This window comes from Oncorhynchus tshawytscha, linkage group LG11 (assembly GCF_018296145.1).
Source record: "Oncorhynchus tshawytscha isolate Ot180627B linkage group LG11, Otsh_v2.0, whole genome shotgun sequence".
NCBI lineage: Eukaryota > Metazoa > Chordata > Actinopteri > Salmoniformes > Salmonidae > Oncorhynchus > Oncorhynchus tshawytscha.
Genome location: NC_056439.1, coordinates 38501194 through 38523302, shown reverse-complemented (window position 1 = coordinate 38523302; position 22109 = coordinate 38501194). Strand labels below are relative to the sequence as shown.

At 44.9% G+C, this 22109-nt stretch overlaps 2 protein-coding genes across 8 annotated transcripts in view; both read right to left on the bottom strand.

Annotated features, from left to right (window-relative positions):
• Nucleotides 1-3905, bottom strand: part of LOC112261969 (palmitoyltransferase ZDHHC14-like) — a 75563-nt gene extending 71658 nt beyond the window's left edge. Inside the window, exons 1-3 of one of the 7 annotated variants that reach the window (XM_042330093.1) lie at nt 3668-3807; nt 3277-3384; nt 2216-2519 (exon numbers count right to left, since the gene is read on the bottom strand). In XM_042330093.1, coding sequence (XP_042186027.1) covers nt 2216-2460 — 245 coding nt within the window. In that variant the 5' untranslated portion in view covers nt 2461-2519; nt 3277-3384; nt 3668-3807. The other 6 variants (XM_042330094.1, XM_042330095.1, XM_042330091.1 and 3 more) reach the window with 6 other exon arrangements.
• Nucleotides 3906-10376: 6471 nt separating this feature from the next.
• LOC112262193 (AT-rich interactive domain-containing protein 1B) overlaps nt 10377-22109 on the bottom strand; it is a 338604-nt gene continuing 326871 nt past the window's right edge. The window contains 8 exon segments of the mRNA XM_042330089.1: nt 10377-13513; nt 13727-13857; nt 14014-14965; nt 15113-15188; nt 15285-15404; nt 15482-15608; nt 16377-16555; nt 18495-18633. Coding sequence (XP_042186023.1) covers nt 11543-13513; nt 13727-13857; nt 14014-14965; nt 15113-15188; nt 15285-15404; nt 15482-15608; nt 16377-16555; nt 18495-18633 — 3695 coding nt within the window. The 3' untranslated portion in view covers nt 10377-11542.

Sequence of the window (22109 nt, the reverse complement as noted above, 5' to 3'; positions counted from 1 at the left end):
TCGGGTCTGATGAAACTAAGATTGAACTCTGGCCTGAATACCAAGCTTCACGTCTGGAGGAAACCTGGCACCATCCCTACGGTGAAGCATGATGGTGGCAGCATCATGCTGTGGGGATGTTTTTCAGCAGCAGAGACTGGGAGACTAGTCAGAATTGAGGGAAAGGTGAACAGGGCAAAGAACAGAGAGATCCTTGAGGAAAACCTGCTCCAGAGCACACAGGACCTCAGACTGGGGCGAAGGTTCACCTTCCAACAGGACAACAGCCCTAAGCAACACAGCCAAGACAACGCAGGAGTGGCTTCGGGACAATTCTCTGGATGTCTTTGAGTGGCCCAGCCAGAGCCCGGACTTGAACCCAATCAAACATCTCTGGAGAGAACTGAAAATAGCTGTGCAGCAACACTCCCCATCCAACCTGACAGAGCTTGAGATGATCTGCACAGAAGAATGGGAGAAACGCCCCAAATACAGGTGTGCCATGCCTCATACCCAAAAAGACTCTAGGCTGTAATAGCTGAAAGGTTCTTCAACAAAGTACTGAGTAAAGGGTCTGAATACTTATGTAAATATGAAATGTGCAAACATTCCTAAAAACCCGTTTTTGCTTTGTCATTATGGGGCATTATGTATAGATTGATGAGGACAAAAAAATAATTATTTAATCCATTTAGAATAAGGCTGTAATGTAACAAAATGTGGAAAAGGTCAAAGGGTTTGAACACTTTACGAATGCACTGTACAGACTACACCCAGGGCTTGATCATACATACAGAACACAGTGAGAAAAGCTGCCGGTCTAATTGAGCAACAACATCCATGGTAGGAGTTAGAAACAGACTTATCTTCCTTAGCACCACAGGAGGTTGGGTGGCACCTTAATTGTGGTGGATGGGCTCATGTTAATGACTGGAACAGAATACATGAATGGTATTGAACTCATCAAACATGGTTTCTGATACCATTCCAGTCACTCCATTCCAGCCATTACTATGAGCCGTCCTCCCCTCAGCAGCCTCTTGTGCTAAGCACTGTCTGGCTCCTGGACCACAATGAGTGATTAGTCAGGACAAGCAGGGAATAGAGTGACTGACTGGTCCAGTGCTGTGGAGACATCCCTCATGCTAATAGCACTCAGTGTCTAAATATATGCTCTCCCCTTTGTACTCCATGGGACCTGGAAGTCACTGAGGGCCAATTTACAACCTCCTGAAAATGGATGAGAGGGACACAGGTTGTCGTGCTGCTGAGATCAACCAGGCAGCAGGCACGGTTTTAAACCAGGGACAGACAGTGGGAGAGGAGAAGTGGTGTCTGTGGGTATAACAGCCTGCTGCTCAGGTTTTACAGGCTCCACATTTCACCACATTAAATATAGTAATAAACAACATGTCACAAAGAGCTCGTCTGAGAACTGGAGACATTTTAGAAGAATAGGGTAAACCAGTCTAGGCATGGGGAAATCTAGAACAAGAGAGGAAGCAATGAAGAAAGAGCGAGAGAGAAAAAAAAGAGAGCAAATGGTCGAGACAGAAAGATGCACGCCTACATCAGAAACCTCAGTTGTTAAGCATCTCTTAGCTGGTAAGTGTGATCAGTAACAATGAGAGGTTGTCTATACCAAATATTTTAACTAAACTAAAATTTATTTATTTATTTGGAAGGATAACCTCAGGTTTATTCAATCCACATGAATGGACATGTATCGTATGATAGATTCATTCAAACACAGATCCTGTGATGACAGAAACTAGAACAGCCACACCTTTTCAAAGGAAACCAGACAGGTGTTACCATGATGAGTAACTCAGGAGACAAAGGACATCAAGTGGGCTGTCCCTGTCAGTAAGAATGATGCATGAGAGTTAAGACAAGTCTTCTATGCTATCTACACCATATTGATTGCTGAGACATCCAGAAAAAGGTCTGAGACTAAACATTAAAGCTGAGCTAACAGAATTACAAGGCTTTATACAACTCTGCCAACTCATAGACAAGATGCTGCTCAATGTGACAGCTCAAGGTGAAAGAGCACCTTGAGTAAGAGTGAGAGGGAGCCTGTCTCATCCACATACAGGCTACCACTGGCTTATCAACAGTGACAGGTTGGGCCATAAACCCTGGCTCTTTGTTAGCTACAGCCCCAATGCCCTGTTCATAGGCAATGTGGGCCAAAGGATGGCAAAATCATAGGGAACAACCTTTAGCTACTTACTCAAAAGTGAAGAAGAGTCCGCTTGTGATGAGAATGAGGACGAGGGTGAGGTAGAAGACCCCTGTCTGTCTGGCCATCATGATCCTCCCATTGCAGTAAAATTTATTCCGCCCCGGGAAGGCTTGCCACTTCCTCTTTTTGGGGGTCCTCTTCTTGTATGGAGTTTCCATTGGGGTTGAGCTGCGAGTGCTGATCTGGCTGTATTCGCACTCTCGCATAGGCTCAGCCACCCCGAGTTGCAGCATCAATGGTCACTCAGTGAGATCCCCTCCACAGTTGAAGCAGTCCAGGGCCAGGAGCACCGCTGAAATGAAAGCAACAGAACTGTGATGTTAATCTACTGGAAAAATAGATGTCTGATTATAGCCTGGTCCCAGATCTGTGTGTGGAGTATACAGTCAACTACTATGTTGTCATGCCAGATGGACAATTAATAGTTGTTGGCAAAACAATATCAACAGATCTGGGATCAGTCTGATTATAGGATCACATTCAATGTTTTGCAGATTATGTTGAAAGGAGCTAGTATAGGGTTTAGCTTGCTACCATTTTAGAATTCATGTTTTATCAGCTAGCTATGATTGTATTAGTTTGTGGGCTATGGTTTCCAGCATGACATCCAGACCTATCCATCTTACTAGGCTACATAACTAACTAGCTTAGTAACGTTAGTTAGCTACCAGTGACAGCTTCTCACATGCTTGAAACTTTTCACTAGCTAGCAACTAATGGTTTAATCAAATATACTTAGTCTTGGTCCTAGCTAGCTAACTGAACTAGCTAACTACCTACCTACCATGACCAAATAAACAAACGTTAACTATCTTACGCTAGTTAGGTAATGTTACCTGAATCACCCAGCAACATGACTTTACTATTGACTAGATATAGACAGCTAACGTCAGCTAGCTAGCAAAAAGAAAAATGCAGCCAAGTAACTAGATCTAGTTAGCTAGGCTAACGTTAACTCGTGGGCAAACTTCTGAGTGTTCTGTCGTTTCCTGTGAGCCAACACCCGTTTTCATTCACCAAGCATTACGGGCACATCCCGGACCGCATACCATCACAGAAACCCTCCAGTTGACAGCCCTCTGGACAGCTCACCAAAGAAAGTCGAGACTGCTGGTACGCCACTTTTTTATGGTCTCCTTATCCGTGTTTGTTGCAAACTGCAGTCGAAAACAATATCATAATTTCTCTCGGAATTACAATAATTACAAAAGGCTTACGACTGATTTGAAAATATCAAACAATTCAATCATGGAAAAATCAGAGGATAGTCTGGGGAGGTCCCACGCCACACCATTTCAAACTCAACCACAGTGGAAAGACGCGCGAGTGATTCTCAGACAAGTTTGCGTGTGATACGAAAAATCAGTACACGCGCTTGCAGGTCCAATTTCCATCTACAGTTGCTAAATTTGGGGATATTCACATAATTATGTCACGTACTCGTTCGCTTGCGTAGTGAAAAGATGCACCATTCCCAGCAAGGCTGCTGAAACATCGGGATATCCCACTGTGTTTGTTCGGAAAGCATTCACACTGTTATCTCCATCACGTTGCACTGCTCATCGCAACTAACAAACAACAACATACCGAGCACACATCCCGCCCTCCTCGAAACACATTCTTCTTCGTGTGAATTTCTGGCAGACCAGACGCTGTGTTGGGTATTGCTGCCTTTCAGAGGTCGGAGTGCATATTGCACATTTATCACAAAAAAAGTAAAGGGGAACATTATAAATTGCACAACCATCTAACCCTGCAACGGTCTGTCCCCAAAACCCACCACCCATCCCACTACTTTGGTCCTAAACAATCTTACACCAGGCCATCAGCCTTGGAGGATGGAACCCCTTCTCTCAAAACTCCCTGTAGATCTTCTGCACTAAAATCACTCAGACCCAAATATTTCTCTGCTGCTGCAACTACCACGCCTATCTTCTGTGATGTCCACTCCATCCATGCAGTTCAGTTAATCACCATGGCTATAATAAAGCACTGCTCTGTTTTCTTGACATAGCTATCAACAAAACAAGTCCTACAGGCTCTAGTTGTGTTGCACCGGGACAACTGCCAGTCACATGGTTAAGTGCCACAAAGAGGGACATACTGTACCAGTCAAAAGTTTGGACACACCTACTCATTATTTTTTACTATTTTCTACATTGTAGAATAATAGTGAAGACATCAACTATGAAATAACACATATGGAATCTTGTAGTAACCAAAAAGTGTTAAACAATCAAAGTATATTTTAGATTCTTCAAAGTAACCAACCTTTGACTTGATGACAGCTTTGCACACTCTTGGCATTCTCTCAACCAGCATCATGATGAATGCTTTTTCAACAGTCGCCACAGGTAGACCTTCATCCTGGTCAGGTTCATTTTCAAAGGACTCATTACTGCCGACTGACTCCATGTCATGATCCTCAGACCAATGGGATCCAACATCCTCAAGATGCTCAAGCGATAAAGTGGATTTAATTTTACTTGTCTTTTATTCAGGGAAAGAAGGTTTGTACTTAGCACCATGGTTTTGAATTTTTCACGTCTTCACACTTCTCTCCTGCTGTGACACATCCGCTCTGCATCTTGGTCAGTGGATAGCAAATGCATGAATTGGTGGATAGCTGTGCAACAGGAATTATGGGGAATGTAGTAGCCCATTGATCTCATTGATTGCACATCTGGAAAGAAAATAAACACAACTGTCCAATGCCTGAATAATACAAAAAAGAACATTCATTTATTATCTACAGCTTCACTAATAGAACAAATATAATCAATTTATCATGAAAATGATGCCCTTTTAGATCCTGAATTCTAGCCTACCATGTTTACATCAACAGGGGAGTCATTGTCACGTGTGCTCCCTCTTCGGCCTCTAGGTCACCAGGCTGCTTGTTATGGCGCACACCTGTCACCATCGGTATGCGCATCAGCCCATAATGACACTCACCTGGACTCCATCATCTCCTTGATTGCCTGTCCTATATATGTCACTCTCTTTGGTTCCTTCCCCCAGGCATCATTGTTTCTGTTTCATGTCTGTGTGTTGGTTGTGTTTCTTGTTCTGTACTATCATTCATTCATTAAATTATTAATTCATTAAATTATTCATTCATTCATTCATTAAATTATTCATTCATTCATTCATTAAATTATTCACTCACTCCCTGAACTTGCTTCCTGACTCCCAGTGCACATGTTACTGTCATATGTGTACCCATAAGGTAGTCCAAACCAGCTGTCATACATACATGCCCTCTAATGCCAGCCTCGTCATGTGATGCTGCAAGTTCCTGAGGTCCTGGTCATTTTTCTGGATTCTTCACTCCCCCATACCACCTACACACCACAGAAATCCTTAACATCTCCTAGTCTGAACAATGCCTCTGGCTTCCAGCTTGATTCACTCAATCACTCCCACAGCCCTCCTACACATCTCCAAGTCTGAACAATGCCTCTGGCTTCCAGCTTGATTCACTCAATCACTCCCACTGTCCTACAAACATGTCCTTGTCCATGTCCATGTCAATGCTCCTCTTTCACAGGCAAACTTAGAGAACTCTGTCTGAGTCATTGGGCATACATACGTATTATCAACAGGTCTCTCAGAGGTGAGAAATAGACTCACAGAGAGCACAGGAAGTTGTTTTTCCTGTACTGTATGAGAACCTGAGTGGGCTTAGATCACTACTATGCACTATTGAGTAGAAATGAGAATGGAAAAGGAGCCCAATATGCTCATTAGTCTCTCAGAGTAGTGGTACACATAGCCTATACATCATTCTTCATGACATCTCCACAGGTTTTTTCATATACAATACATTGGAAATACAATTTTATGTTCATAGTCAAATGTGGATATAGTGCCTTCAGAAAGTATTCATACCTCTTGACTTATTTCACATTTTGTTGTGTTACAGCCTGAATTCAAAATGGATTAAATAGTTTTTTTCTCACCTGTCTACACATAATAACAAAGTGAAAGCATGTTTTTAGAAATGTTAGCTAATTTATTATCTACAATGTTGTTTATCCATCCTCAGTTTTCTCCTATCACAGCCATTACATTTTGTAACTGTTTCACTATTGGCCTCAAAGACAAATCCCTGAGCGGTTTCCTTCCTCTCCAGCAACTGAGTTAGGAAGAACACCAGTATCTTTGTAGTGACTGGGTGTATTGATACACAATGTCTGTTTTTTTTTAAATCTACCAATAGGTGCCCTTCTTTGCGAGGCATTGGAAAACCTCCCTGGTCTTTGTGGTTGAATCTGTGTTTGAAATTCACTGCTCAACTGATAATTGTATGTGTTGGGTACAGCGATGAAGTAGTCATTCAAAAATCACGTTAAACACTATTATTGCAACTTATGATGTGAGTTGTTGAGCACATTTTTATTCCTGAACTCATTTAGGCTTGCCATAATAAAGGGATTGAATACTTATTGACTCCAGACATTTCATTTCAGCATTTCCACCTTGACATTATGGGGTATTGTGTGTGTAGGCCAGTGACACAACATCTAAATGTAATCTATTTCAAAAGCAGGCGGTAACACAACAAAATGTGGGAAATGTCTCGGGATGTGAATACTATCTGAAGGTGGTTGTAACATGTACATGTAGATTGATCAGCAGTCTCAGGAGGTATTCCCATGAAACACATTTCCAATCAAACAGCATTTGGATGTTATAATCCAAAACACTTTCATACTAGTGGATTACATCATATGAAACGTATATACAGTATAATGAGGCTGACATAGTGGATAAAGCTGTTGTATTCATTCTCAAAAATCTGTGACAAGCCATGGATGTTATCAATGCTTTTCACTGACCCTTAATCCACAGGGTCAGACTTTAAATCCTGGACTGGCAGCATGTTTGACCAAAGTGCTGACATATGATGAAGCTTTATTTGCCTAAGAAAATGACTGGATATGATATCCCTTTCCTCCAATTTAAGAACCACATGGGGTTGATTCAGAATCTATCTGGGCCTTTGTCCAGGGATATATTCTAATACATAATGGAAAGGGAAGGATGGTCAGTGCTGTGACCAAGTCCATTCAGTATCAGAGTTGTCAAATATAATCAATACCCACTGGGCACACATTGGTTAAATCAATGTTACATTGAATTACATTGAACCAATGTGGATTAGATGTTGAATTGACATCTGTGCCCATTGGCTAGTCTTTGCGTGAGGATGTGATGATAGAATTACCGTTTACATGAAATGGGGTGAATACACACATTTGTTCAACTAAATACACCAGCGTTTTCCAAATTCGGTCCTTGGAACCCCACGTTTTGGTTTTTGCCCTAACGCTACACAGCTAATTCAAATTATCAAAGTTTGATGATTAGTTGATTATTTGAATCAGCTGTGTAGTGCTAGGGCAACAAACAAAATGTGCACCCCTTGGGGTCCGAAGACCGAGTTTGGGAAAACCTGAAATATACAAAGAATCCCCATTTTTACAGACTGATTTCCCCCAAAAGATATTCAAAAACTACACACATGCAAACACTCTCTCACACACACTCTGGCACAACTTCCAGCCTTGCTGTCAGAGCTATGACTCAGCCACTCAGAAGCAGCACTGTGTGGGAGGCCTACTACTGTGGTGGTGGTGGGCCCTGAGTGAAAATCAGTCACCAACGCTAAAATCCAATACATTTACAGTACAACTACCCACGTTCTGACACAATCTGTGCCATGTTCTACATTCTGAACTAAGGTATCTTAAGTGGTGCTCTGAATCATAGTATTTCATTCGAACATGACAATCTGCTTACAAACAACCAACACAGACTGCCAAAGTACAGGTACAGTAGTTTGAGAATTGTAAGGAAGGACGTTTTAGGTATACGAAGTACCTCACAGGCACTATTTTAGAAAAATATATACTGTGGGTTCTTATCTGCTTTCCCAGTTTGGCTCTGCACAAGAAGCCTTATAATCGTCCCTTTAAAAATCAAATCTGAACTGAGATGATGACATCTAATGAGACCATCCATGTCAGTAACTGGAATGGTGTTCAGTTCAAAATAAGATCAAAAATAAGTGCTTTATTTGAGCAATAAATAACCACAGAGGGTAAGCTTGAAAAACCGTTTTTTTCTCTGTCCGATTGAGGCTCTATCAGACTGATCAACTCCAAAGTACAGGCAGTTTTGCTTACCTGACCCCCACACTTATCAGTTATGTTGTGGACAAGGAATGATTGAGGTGAAGTCAAGTGTCTTGTCCTCATTCACTCTAGGTAGAGGGGGCATGCTGCACATTCAGAGAACGTGGCCTAAATCACATAGAGCAGTCAGTACCATGTCATTTCATCCAATTTCATCATGCTTGTGATTGTGGTTTGTGAGTGTTCAGGTCAGGAAAATGCAACCTGGTCTCAGTGCATTTCACATTATTCTGTATGTAAATCAGAGACACTCCATTTAGTATGATATGTTACATTTTGTATAGTATGCATTAATTAGTGGATGTCCATCACCCCTAGGCTATGGGTTAGGGTTAAGTTTAAGAGTTAGGCTAAATGGGTTAAGGCTGGGGTTAGGGTTAGCTAACATGCTAAGTTGTTGAAAAGTAGCTAAAAAGTAGTAAGTAGTTGAAAAGTTGCTAATTAGCTCAAATGCTAAAGTTGTCCATGATGACTATGCACACTCTTGGATTGCATCCTACCTGGAAGGCCGCTCCTACCAGGTGACGTGGAGAGGATCTGTGTCTGCACCACTTATTGTCATTACTGTTGTCCCCCAGGGCTCGGTTCTAGGCCCTCTCCTCTTCTCTCTATACACCGAGTCACTCGGCTCCATCATAATCTTACATGGTCTCTCCTGTCATTGCTATGCGGATGACAATCAACTACTTTCTCCTTTCCCCCTTCTGACACCCAGGTGGCGACAGGCATCTCTGCGTGACTGGATGATATCTCGGCCCACCATCTCAAGCTCAACCTCGACAAGACAGAACTGCTCTTCCACCCGGGGAAGGCCTGCCCGCTCAAAGACCTCTACATCATGGTTGACAACTCCACAGTGTCACCCTCCCAGTGCAAAGAACCTTGGTGCGACCCTGGACAACACCCGGTCGTTCTCTGCAAATATCAAAAAAGTGACCCGCTCCTGCAGGTTCATGCTCTACAACATCTGTAGAGTACGACCCTGCCTCATACAGGAAGCGGTGCAGGTCCTAATTCAGGCACTTGTCCTGTCCCGCCTGGACTACTGCAACTCGCTGTTAGCTGGGCTCCCCACTTGTGTCATCAAACCCCTGCAACTTATCCAGAACGTTGCGGCCCGCCTGGTTTTCAACCATGTCACCCCTCTCCTCCGCACATTCCACTTAATGCCCTTTAAGTGTAAGAACTGTTTGAAAAGACTGCCTGAAATTTCAGACTGTTTTGGTGGGATGGAGTTTTGGCCTGCCTGGTGAAATCACCAGGCGGTTAATTAATTAATAGACCAATAAGAGAGATAGTTCCAAACCTCTCTGCCAATTACAGGTAGTTTTCAGTTTTCCTCTCCACACTCAAACCACCTCCAGACAGTCCTAGCAGAATTCTTGCTTGAGAAATTGCTCTTTGCTAAGAAGCTATTTTTGTTTATTTTTGACCATTTTAATTGAAAACAATCACATTAAGGTACTTAATTGTTACCCAGAAATGATTTGATATTGAGATAAAAAATGGCTGCATTGGGCCTTTAACAATATGAGAGCTTGGGACTATAAAGTTCTATCTCCAATTTGATCAACATATTGTTCTATTCAATGTTCTCTGTCTATACAGGGTGCGTTTGTAAATTCCCTCTGGCTATCTACTCTGATTTCAGAGTGTGCCAGGGCACAGAATAACTGATGAATTTACCAACACCTGTTGAATAGGGCCGTTGTCACTAAACGTTGGCAAAAAAAACTTCATTCAATTGTTGCTACCAGCACAGTTACAGTCACCAGTGTGCGCTCTTTTTGCAGATAGAATGTTACAGTCCCAAGCTCTCAAATAGTCAATGTACATTTTATTCATAACATGCTGGAACACAGAGTATAAATATGTATATCAAGTCAAAGACAGTCAATGAGTCAGAAGAAAAAGGCAGATTTACAATGAGTTGTCATATTTTGTGTGTGTTGTGGGTTCTTTTCTGAGGTTTATTTTTGAACTACATTGTCTTGGCTCAAAAATATACCCATTTACATGAATGGAGGACATACAATAAAATAAATATATTCACAAGTTCTGTAACCTCAGCGAGTTATCCCTGACCCTGGCACTTTCACGTTTGATGACCAAATATTGTTTTGATCAGCTTGAAGCTATAGTACAATGCGTAGAGGAACGTTATCCATACAGAGACCTACACAACCTCCAGGTTCAAATATCTGACCCCAATAACAAAATATGTATAATAACAATAACAAATCTCACCAATAATAAAAAGTAGTTGTAATAATCTGAAACTTTTTTTGATAGTGAATGTAGAGTCAACCAAAACTTAAAGAAAAGTGAAAGTGGTTCCAATGTACAACAGTCTATATACATACAGTACATAGTGCCAACTTGAGATAAAAAGGAAATAAAACAAATGCAACACAAGTGCTTAAGATACTGTTCTTTGTGAAAGTTGACTCCCGGATGTAGGTAGCAATGATTGACAACAATGAAGCAAGTCAAACATTTGACACTGTTAAAAAAAAAAATCTAATTGGCTGATGCAACACTGCCTACCCATGGTCAAAATTACATATTACAAGTGCCATGAACAGACAACTCGCACTTGGCCTATTGCACATTTTTCTCCAGCAATTGAAACATTTACATGTTTGTTTAATTAAAATCTGTGTTCTCTTTTTCTGAAAGTTTGGCAGGTTAAGTTTTATCTACAATATGTTTCACCATTTAAATAAATATGATCTTTGTAAACAAAACAAACCACATATGGTTAATACAGATATGAACATTTCTACAATTCCAAAACATTTCAAAAGAGAAAAATGAAATGAAAGAATCCTCTCCAAAATCTGGCACCAGCTTTGGTTAAACAAAAGAAAACAAAGAAAAAATAAGTATTCAAACAATATACACTTAAACAACAGCAGGTATTAAATATCTGTATTAAAATCATCTTTCAAATCCCAAAACCAAAGCGTTAATGGGGGCAGAGGAGCTATATATATTTATATATAAAAAAAAAGTTCTTCCATTTCATTTAAATAAAAATATAAAACCACAGAATAACGTGTTCCTCTCATCGTCTCTCTGTCTGTCTCTTGGCTCAGGTCCGTCTATCCTGCTGTCATAATTTTTTTACAAACTGAAAAAGTACTTCACATATGATGCTGGTCACCCCCTGGTTGAGCACAGAGGAGATGGAGATGTCCAGGAGTCTGCCCTCATACAGGACAAACTCTGGCCTGTTCTCCTCCACCTTGGCCATAGCCAGCAGAGCTTTGGCAGCCCGACACATCATGTTAATGCTGGGGGGCTCCATGGGGGGGTGGTGGGCCATGTGCAGCATGCTGTGGGGGTTCTGCTGGTACTGGGCCATGCTCACTCCATCCTCCAGGAAGCCCATCAGGTTACCCACACTATTCTTCTGTATGGCGATGGCGCGTGCTGCCGTAGAGTCTCCTTGAGCCAGGTTGGATAGGGTGGCCACGGCCATCTCGCGGTACACCTGGTTCTTACGCTGGCCCACGTAACGCACCAGAGTAGCGTACAGCTTCTCCTGGCGGCTGAAGGGCGGCGTGGCCAGCAGCAGGTCCACGTTGTTGTCCTGAATGCTCAGCTTGCAAAGGCACTCCAGCACCAGTCTCTGGGGGGTGAGGGGCGAGTGGGGGGTGCCTGAGGGGAAGGGGTCCTGGGCCTCGGCAGAGGGACACACCATCCAGTGGAGCAGGCCGTTCAGGATGGGCAGGCAGATGGTCTCTGGGTAGAGGGACAGGTCCAGCTGGCCAGAGATGTTAGCCAGAGTGACCAAGGTGTTCTCCCTGAGTGTAGCGAGACAGTTCCACCACCACTCATCCTTACTGCAGGCCAGGCCCCGCTCCTGCACATCCTCTCTCTGGTAGCTAGGGGGCGTCCTCTTCCTCTCTGGGTGCTGGTGGTGGAGCAGCAGCAGTCTGCCCAGGATCAGCACCAGGCCTGGGTGACGGGACATGTCTGAGTCGTTCCCAGGGATGAAGGAGAGGCTGCGGATGATGTTGGACACACAGAGGCAGCGTTTGGCCAGGGAGTCCTGCCAAGGGGAGGACGTGGAGAGGGGAGCCTCGTCCAGACAGCGGGGCTCGTCCTCTAGCAGGGTGATGTGCTGGTGGCCCCCTCCCTGGTGCAGCCTGAAGGGGTAGGTGGGGGCAGAGTGGGTAGGGTGGCCCTCTGACAAAGCCCCTAACCGGGCACACAGTATATCATCGATGGTGGCAGTGATACCCATCTCTGTCTGCTTTCCCCCCTCTGTGTCCTGTTCTTTATTGAGACTGGCACATTCCTCTCTCTCTCCATCCATCCTGTCAGAGTGCTCTCCCCTCCGCTCAAAGTAGGCCTGGATGTGGGCGGTGGAATCACCCCCGCCTGCCTGCCAGTGGAGCAGTCCGCTAGTGAACTCTGTCACGTGACCCAGCTGCTCTGTCATGTCCTCAATCAGGTCCTCTTTGTGCAGGATCTTGACGTGGAATTTGTCGTACTTGCTGGCCTGTTGTGGCCTTGGCTCGTGCTCTGAAGGAGCCTGATAAGGAGAGTCTTCCTTACTTTCAGCTGAGGCTTCTTTACTCTCGGTTGGCTTTTCACTCTCCTCATTCTCTTTCCCCTTTTCTTTCTCCCCATCCTTTTCTTTCTCCCCCTCCTCTTCTTTCTCCCGCTCCTCTTCTTTCTCCCGCTCCTCTTCTTTCTCCCCCTCTTCCTTCTTTACCTTCATCTCGGCTTCAGATTCCTCCTTCGTTCCCTCAGGGGCTGGTTCCATTGCACTGGGGGGTGACATCCCTTCCTCTGTCATTTTCTCTGTGATGTCAACAGGTTTCTCTTCCCCCTTTTCTACTTCTCCCTTCTCCGTCTCCCCCCTCTCCACCTCCTGCTCCTGCTCAGGCTCTGGTGGGCTGGGCTCACAGTCCATCTCGGGTTCAGAGGTCAGCTCCTCCCCCTGGTCACAGGCTTCAGCCCCAAGGAGGGTATTCTGGCCGATGGTCCCTATCTCATACTCCTCCAGGATGCCAAAGATCTCCATCACACAGCGTCTGAAGTACTCCACTATCAGCTCCAGGAAGCCAGGCAACTGCAGACACAACAAAATAACAAATGGCATTAGGGCACTTTAGCGTCCCTTATTATCTACAGAGTATTCTGATAAAGATGTGTTGCTTTGTGTTGGGGTGGAGAACTGTCAAGCATGACTAAATGTAAATCATTTCAGAGTGACGTCAAGACTCAATCCCGGTATGGTTAAGAACGATAGTAAGAGAAGAGTGTGTAGAGTGTCTCCAGTTACCTGTGTGAGGGTGAAGGAGGCCACAGATCTGTCATCATACAGCAGAATGTTGATGGTGTCCAGGGCCCACGTACTCTCACCCAGCAGACCTGACTTCAGAGACATCATCACTCGCCACGCCTCTGGGGTTCCTGTGGAGAACACAGGGGTTAGAGGAGGAAGGTTTGTAATTAATACCTGTCACAGATATCAAGATGATCACCATAATCCCAGTGCTAGTTTGACTTTACAAACATTAGAAAAGACATTAGAAAGGACATTAGAAAGACATTAGAAAGATCTCTTACCAGTGTCTTTTGAGGTAATTTTGCGACGTGGCTTGAAAACGGGCATGGTGGCCTCTACAGATCCTAGAGGGTAGTTGAGATCTCTCAGCAGGTTAGGTGCGACTTGGCCTGGGTGCCCATTACTCTGCACTGGCATGGGCATCCCTGGTTTGCCTGGCATCTTCATGGAGCCCATAAAGACAGCTTTGTTGGGGGACATGCGTGCCTCCATGGAGCGCTGGAAGGAGCCGGGGCTGGGGGCTCGGGGCAGGTGGTTGGCCATGGAGGGGGAGGTCTGGTATGCAGAGGGGGGCTGGCGGGAGGACATGGGGGTCATACCACCTGACATGTAGGAGGACTGGCGATGGCCTCCGTGCCCAAGCCACTGACCATCCTGGATGGGTCGGCCCTCCAAATCATCTCCTCTCCCCATAGGACCGTATGGCGGTACCTGGGAGGGTGCCCCCTGTCTGTTGGGGTAGGGATAACCCATGTCTGTCCTGGAGGGCCACATGTTGGGCCCCTGGGGTCCTTCCACTCCGTTGTTAGAGGGTGGCCCCCCAGACATCATCTGGGGGCCCATGGGGTGCTGCCCCTGGCCAGAGGCCTGCATGCGCTCTCGGCTATAGGGGGGAGGGTAGGGGAACTGGCCCTGCATTGGCCTCCTCTCAGGTCCAGAGTAACCAGTGGTGTAGTGGTTGTACATGTCAGGCTGCTGGCCCCTATACTGCATGGCATACATCTCCCCCTCATGTCTCTTTGCTGGGGGGCCGTACATCTCCCCCTCATGTCTCTTTGTTGGAGGGCCGTACATCTCCCCCTCATGTCTCTTTGCTGGGGGGCCATACATCTCCCCCTCATGTCTCTTTGCTGGGGGGCCGTACATCTCCCCCTCATGTCTCTTTGCTGGGGGGCCGTACATCTCCCCCTCATGTCTCTTGCCTGGGGACCCGTACATGCTCTCCATGGGGCGCTTGTAGCCATGTGGAGAAGCAAAAGATTCCAAGGTGATTATTTTATTACAATAACATTCAATACTAAACCAATCATTAAACTAAACTCTGCTGTTCCTGCATCACGAGGCCTGCTCAATGAGCTCCTTAGTGTGTCTGTCTCTCACCTGTTGTTGAGGGTACATCCCTGAGGGGTGCATTCCATATGACATGCCAGGGTACTGCTGCGCGTAGCCTTCGTGTCTGCAGAGGAGGAAATCAATTAGTCGCTGATGAACAGAAAGGAAGTTTCTAGACATCAACACAAACACTATTATGGTGGATGGTGGTGCTCCTCACCTCTGCTGGGAGGGGTATCTGTTGGGAGAGTAAATGCTGCCCTCACTGTTGGAAGGTCCCATGTTGCTCTGGTTCCCGGGGGGGCCCATGCTCCCCTCCATCCCCATCAGATGGTCTGGTCTGAAAGACAGACAGTCAAGCCTTCAGTTTGCATGAATACATGTTAACAAGGCAGAATTGGTTTCTAAACTGCTTACCTCCTGTCGTAGCCTGGTCCATATGGGTAGGGGGAGCGCTGGCCCATGCCTGATGTAGACCTGCCATACATATCCTGTATGCCACCACTGGTCATCTGGCCTGGCATGTAGGGCTCCCCTCCTGCCACTGTGGAGAATGACCAGAGGAACACAGTATGAATGGACAATATGCTGGAAACACAGTGTATATTTCTAGTGTTGTTGATGTAATGGTTAATTCTCTAGGTGGCACTAGTCTCCTACTAATAATCATCTCTTTCAGCATGATCATGAGATCCTGCAATGTCCTGACAACCCAGCTATGTTATTCACTCAGAGACAACATTTCTCAGAACCCAGCATCCAAACTTCAATCATCCTCTGCTCTCAGAGGTGAACCAGTCCAAATGAACAGTCAGTCGAATCAGGTGTTGCCCAAAAGACAGGGAAGAAAACAGCAGAGGTAAAAAAGGGAAAGTGGAAAGGTGAAGTTAGGATGAGAGACAATGACATCTAAGTGACTAATACATGCAAAGTGCCTTTGGCAAACAGCTTTGACGTTCCAGTCATAACAGTAAAACACAGATATCTGTCCCACTCGGTACACCACCAGCCAGCCTGCCCGGCACGGACATGTGCTCAGACAGGCAACTAACAACCCTAGTAGAGGACACAAAGTGCCCATCGCACTGCTGGACCTCTAGTTGTAAGTTCCTGTAAAACATTACAAGAATGTTTAAAAAAAAGATATATTGTTGTCACACGCAATTTAGTCTGGCGCTCTCTTAAAAAGTTCTGAGAAAGTCGCAGTAGGAACAAGCTCTGCATTTGCCATGTTTGTACAGCTCATCAGCTTATTGCTGTGTACTGTATGGTGGTACGTCTGTGCCAGTGCCTGGGTCCATGTTCTACTCACCCTTTCTCATGCCAACGAAGGGGTCCTTCTCGTACTGCATCCTCATCATCATGTTAGGGGGCATGTTGACCCCCTGCTGGTACACACCCCCAGAGCCCACCAGGGGGAGAGAGTTACGTTTCTGGAAGGCCGGGTCGCTCACCTCAGAGAACGGGTCCTGCACACTCACATCACTGCTCCTAGAGATAGAGGGAGAGGGGTAAAAGGTGAGGATCTAGACCAGGGCTGTCAAATTCATTTTCCCCCGGGGGGCGCATTCAGTCTTCAACGAGGTCTGTAGGGCCACCTTGAAAAGGTGCTATATTTCCTTGTTGTCAAAATTAGCTAAAAATAGTCCATTGTTCTTGGAATTTATTTAGGGTGATTATTGAGCTGGACACGGTCAAGAAACTGTATGAATAAAGGTCCTTTATTATTTCTACACACTTCTCATAGGTTTTAGTCCATTTAAAGAATATTGAGTTTGTTTCCCCCACAAATCACATTTGATTATTTATTTTTTTACTCAAGCCACCCGCGGGCCGGATTGGACCCCCTCGTTGCCCAGATCCGACCCGTGGGCCATATGTTTGACACACCTGATCTAAACACTTTAATATACAGTGCTTCGGAAAGTATTCAGACCCATTGACCTTTCCCACATTATTACGTTACAGCTTTATTCTAAAATGGATTAAATAACAAAAACTCCTCAGCAATCTACACACAATACAAAAAAATCAGTTGATTGGACATGATTTGGAAAGGCACACAACTGTCTAAATATGGTCCCACAGTTGCCAGTGCATGTCAGAGCAAAAACCAAGCCATTAGGTCAAATGAATTGTTCGTAGCGCTCTGAGAAACGGATTGTGTCGAGGCACAGATCTGGGAAGGGTACCAAAACATTTCTGCAGCATTGAAGTTCCCCAAGAACACATTCTTAAATGGAAGAAGTTTGGAACCACCAAGACTCTTCCTAGAGCTGGCCACCCGGCCAAACTGAGCAACCGGTGGAGAAGGGCCTTGGTCAGAGAGGTACTCAAGAACCCGATGGTAACTCTGACAGAGCTCTAGAGTTCCTCTGTGGAGATGGGAGAACCTTCCAAAAAGGACAACCATCTCTGCAGCACTCCACCAATCAGGCCTTCATGGTAGTGTGGCCAGACGGAAGCCACTCCACAGTAAAAGGCACATGCTTGGAGTTTGCCAAAAGGCACTTAAAGACTCTCAGACCATTAGAAACAAGATTCTCTGGTCTGATGAAACCTAGATTGAACTCTTTGGCCTGAATTCCAAGCGTCACGTCTGGAAGAAACCTGGCACCATCCCTACAGTGAAGCATGGTGGTGGCAGCATCATGCTGTGGGGATGTTTTTCAGCGTCAGGGACTAGGAGACTACTCAGGATTGATGCAAAGATGAATGGAGCAAAGTACAGAGAGTTCCTTGATAAAAACCTGCCCCAGAGCACTCAGGACCTCAGACTGCGGCGATGGTTCACCTTCCAACAGGACAACCCTAAGCACACAGCCAAAGACAACACAGGAGTGGCTTCAGGACAAGTCTCTGAATGTCCTTGAGTGGCCCAGCCAGAGCCTGGACTTGAACCCAATCTAACATCTCTGGGAAGACCTGAAAATAGCTGTGCAGTTACCCTTCCCATCCAAAATGACAGAGCTTGAGAAGATCTGCAGAGAAGAATGGGAGAAACTCCCCAAATACAGGTGTTCCAAGCTTATAGCGTCATACCCAAGAAGACTTTAATCGCTGCCAAAGGTGCTTCAACAAAGTACTGAGTAAAGGGTCTGAATACTTATGTAAATGTGATATTTCCGTCTTCTTTTTATAAATTAGCAAAACTTTTGAAAAACCTCTTTTTGCTTTGTCATTATGGAGTACTGTGTGTAGATTGATGAGGGAAAAAAACAATTTAATTAATTTTAAAATAAAGCTGTAACCTAACAAAATTTAGAAAAAGTCAAGGGGTCTGAATACTTTCTGAAGGCACTGTACGTACAGTGATACTAACTGAGGTAAAGAGGATATATATGGTATGTATACATACAAACACAGTCACATACACTCTCATACACTCTCAGCAGTGAGAGTGCTTGAATGAGAGGGGATCATGGTATACCTGCTGGCTGGGATGGGGGTGACCTGTCCCTGGGGGGTGGTGGCTGGGGTGGGAGGCTTCAGGTCACCTGACATCTCTGCCATGGAGCTGCTGCCTGATGACTGGGGGGTCTGGGGGCCCTGAACGGACCCTGAGTTAGCTGTTAGAAAGCACGAAAGATAAAGGGAGAGAAAGAGAGAGATAGAGGGGGGGAGCAGAGAGGGGGAACATTTTTAAATCACCTTTATTGGGTCAAAACCCTACAGAACATAAACATTCAAACCTCAGTTATCATACGCCACCGTGCTCATGTGTAGCAGCCTGTAATAAAAATTTGAGAGAGAGAGAAATTGAGAGAGAGAAATGAAGAGAGGAGAGAGAGATACAAGGAAAGAGAGAAAATTTGAGAGAGAGATAGAACACACAGTTGGTTACAAATTAATAGGAAATGTCCAATTTAGCGTATAGAAACCAGGCAGATTTAGCGTGGGGGAGCTGAGGAGCGGGGGTTAGGGGGTTGAGAGGCCAAAACCTCTTAGTCATTCCATGTGACCCTGAAATTCCCTGTTTCCAGCATTTCCCTTATGTAAATATAACAACCATGCCACCACCATGGCCAAGGACAGGGGTGACATACAGTGCCTTCGGAAAGTATTCAGACCCCTTGACTTTTTCCACATTTTGTTAGGTTACAGCCTTATTCTAAAATGTATTCAATTGTTTCCCCCCCATCAATCTACACACAATACCCCATAATGGCAAAGCAAAAACAGGTTTTAAGAAATGTTTGCTAATTTATAAAAAAAATACAAAATAGAAATATTGCATTTACATAAGAATTCAGACCCTTTACTCAGTACTTTGTTGAAGCATATTTGGCAGCAATTACAGCCTCGAGTCTTCTTGGCTATGACGCTACAAGCTTGGCACACCTATATTTGGGGAGTTTCTCTCATTCTTCTGTGCAGATCCTCTCAGGCTCTGTTAGGTTGGATGCGGAGTATTGCTGCACAGCTATTTTCAGGCCTCTCCAGAGATGTTCAAGTCCGGGCTCTAGCTGGGGCAGTCAAGGACATTCAAAAACGTGTCCCGAATCCACTCATGGCTTGTCCCGAAGCCACTCCGGATCTCTCTGTACTTTGCTGTGTTCATCTTTCCCTCGATCCTGAGTAGTCTCCCAGTCCCTGCTACTGAAAAACACCCCCACAGCATTATGCTGCCACCAACATTCTTCACTGTAGGGATGGTGCCAGGTTTCCTCCAAAAGTGACACTCTGCATTCATCAGACCAGAGAATCTTGTTTTCCTGGTCTGAGTGTCTTTAGGTGCCTTTTGGCAAACTCCAAGCGGGCTGTCATGTGCTTTTTACTGAAGAGTGTCTTCTGTCTGGCCACTCTACCATAAAGGCCTGACTAGTGGAGTGCTGCAGAGATGGTTGTCCTTCATGAAGGTTCTCCCATCTCCACAGAGGAACTCTAGAGCTCTGTCAGAGTGACCATTGGGTTCTTGGTCCCTCCCTGACCAAGGCCCTTCTCCCTCGATAGCTCAGTTTGGCCGGGCGGCCAGCTCTAGGAAGAGTATTGGTGGTTCCAAACTTCTTCCATTTAAGAATGATGGAGGCCACTGTGTTCTTGGGGACCTTCAATGCTTTTTGGTACCTTTCCCCAGATCTGTGCCTCAACACAATTCCTTCAACCTCATGGCTTGGTTTTTGCACTGACATGCTCTGTCAACTGTGGGACCTTATATAGACAGGTGTGTGCCTTTCCAAATCATGTTCAATCAATATCATTTACCACAGCTGGACCTCAAGTTGTAGAAACATCTCAAGGATGATCAATGGAGGTGCAGCGGTATAAGGCACTGCTTCGCAGTGCTTGAGAAGTCACTACAGACCCGGGTTCAATCACAGGCTGTGTCACAGCCGGCCGTGACCTGGAGACCTATGCGGCGGTTGCCAGCTGGATAGTGTTTCCTCCAAGACATTGGTGCGGCTGGGTTCAGTGAGCAGTGTGCCAAGAAGCAGTGCGGTTTGGCAGGGCCGTGTTTTGGAGGATGCACAGCGTCTCGACCTTCACCTCTCGCGAGTCCATAGGGGAGTTGCAGTGATGGGACAAGACTGTAAATATCAATTTGTTACAAAAAAAAAAGGATGGTCAACGGAAACAGGATGCACCGGAGCTCAATTTCGAGTCTCATAGCAAATGGTCTGAATACTTATGTAAATAAGGTTTTTGAGTTTTTTATTTTTAATACATTTGCTAAAAATTATTTTAAAATTTGTTTTTGCTTTGTCATTATGGAGTGTTGTGTGTAGATTCCTGAGGATGGTTTTTATTTAATCCATCTTAAAACAAGGCTGTAACATAACAAAATGTAGAAAAAGTCAGGCGGACTGAATACTTTCCGAAGGCACTGTATGTGAGGCCCCAAATCCTTTTAGCCTATCAGAGGGCCCGCTGGGGCCTATTTCACTAACAGGGTTGGGTAGGTTACTTTCTAAATGTATTCCGCTACAGTTACTAGTTACCTGTCCAAAACTGTAATCAGTAATGTAACTTTTGGATTACCCAAACTCAGTAACATAATTTGATTACATTCAGTTACTTTTAGATTACTTTCCCCTTAAGAGGCATTAGAAGAAGACAAAAATGTATGTTACCAATTGAACGACATCTATTGCAGGATAAATAAATCTTAAAGTTTACGGTACATAGCTGGCCATATATGGATATTAAATGTGACTTTATGGTTTGGTTTATGGTTTGGCAAACATCCTTTCCAAATGTAAAAGTAATCATTGAAGAAATCATCTAGTTTTTCAAAAGTGTCTGTCATCTGATTACAATATTTTTGCTGGTAACGTGACAGATTACAGTTACCATTTTTTGTAATCCCTTACATGTAATTTATCACATGTAATCCAATACTCCCCAACCCTGCTCACTAACCACCACTCATTAACACGAGCCTCAGCACCTGCCTGCCAAGAGTAGAGGGGGAATGCAGGGACTGCTAAGAAGGAGCAGGAGAAGAGGAGGAAGAGAAGAAGAAGGGGAGGGGGAAGAAGAGATGGAAACAGGAGGAAGAGAAGAAGAAGGGGAGGGGGAAGAAGAGATGGAAACAGGAGGAAGAGAAGAAGAAGGGGGAGGGGGAAGAAGAGATGGAAACAGGAGGAAGAGAAGAAGAAGGGGGAGGGGGAAGAAGAGATGGAAACAGGAGGAAGAGAAGAAGAAGGGGGAGGGGGAAGAAGAGATGGAAACAGGAGGAAGAGAAGGCCTCTCTGTGGGAATAGCTCATTGGAGAGCGCCAAACTTGCCGCAGTCGCTGTGGAGAGTTTTATTTTACAGCTTTTTGAAGATCGTTTTCCATTTTTGGCAGGGTGAACTCAGTGAGGGGTTCATGTGGAGGTTATGCCTGACGGCTCAACTGTAGTTAAAACACAAAGGGGGGAGGGTGTCTGTAAGGGCGAGGCTCACCCACATGCAGGCTGTACTGTACTATACTGTATTCTGCACTCCCTACAGTATATCAGAGAGAGTAACAGACTACTGTACCAGAGACCCGGCCATCCTACACTTCACTCAGGGGTAAGGTAGCTAGAATGATATGAAGCAAGTATCAGACCATATTATG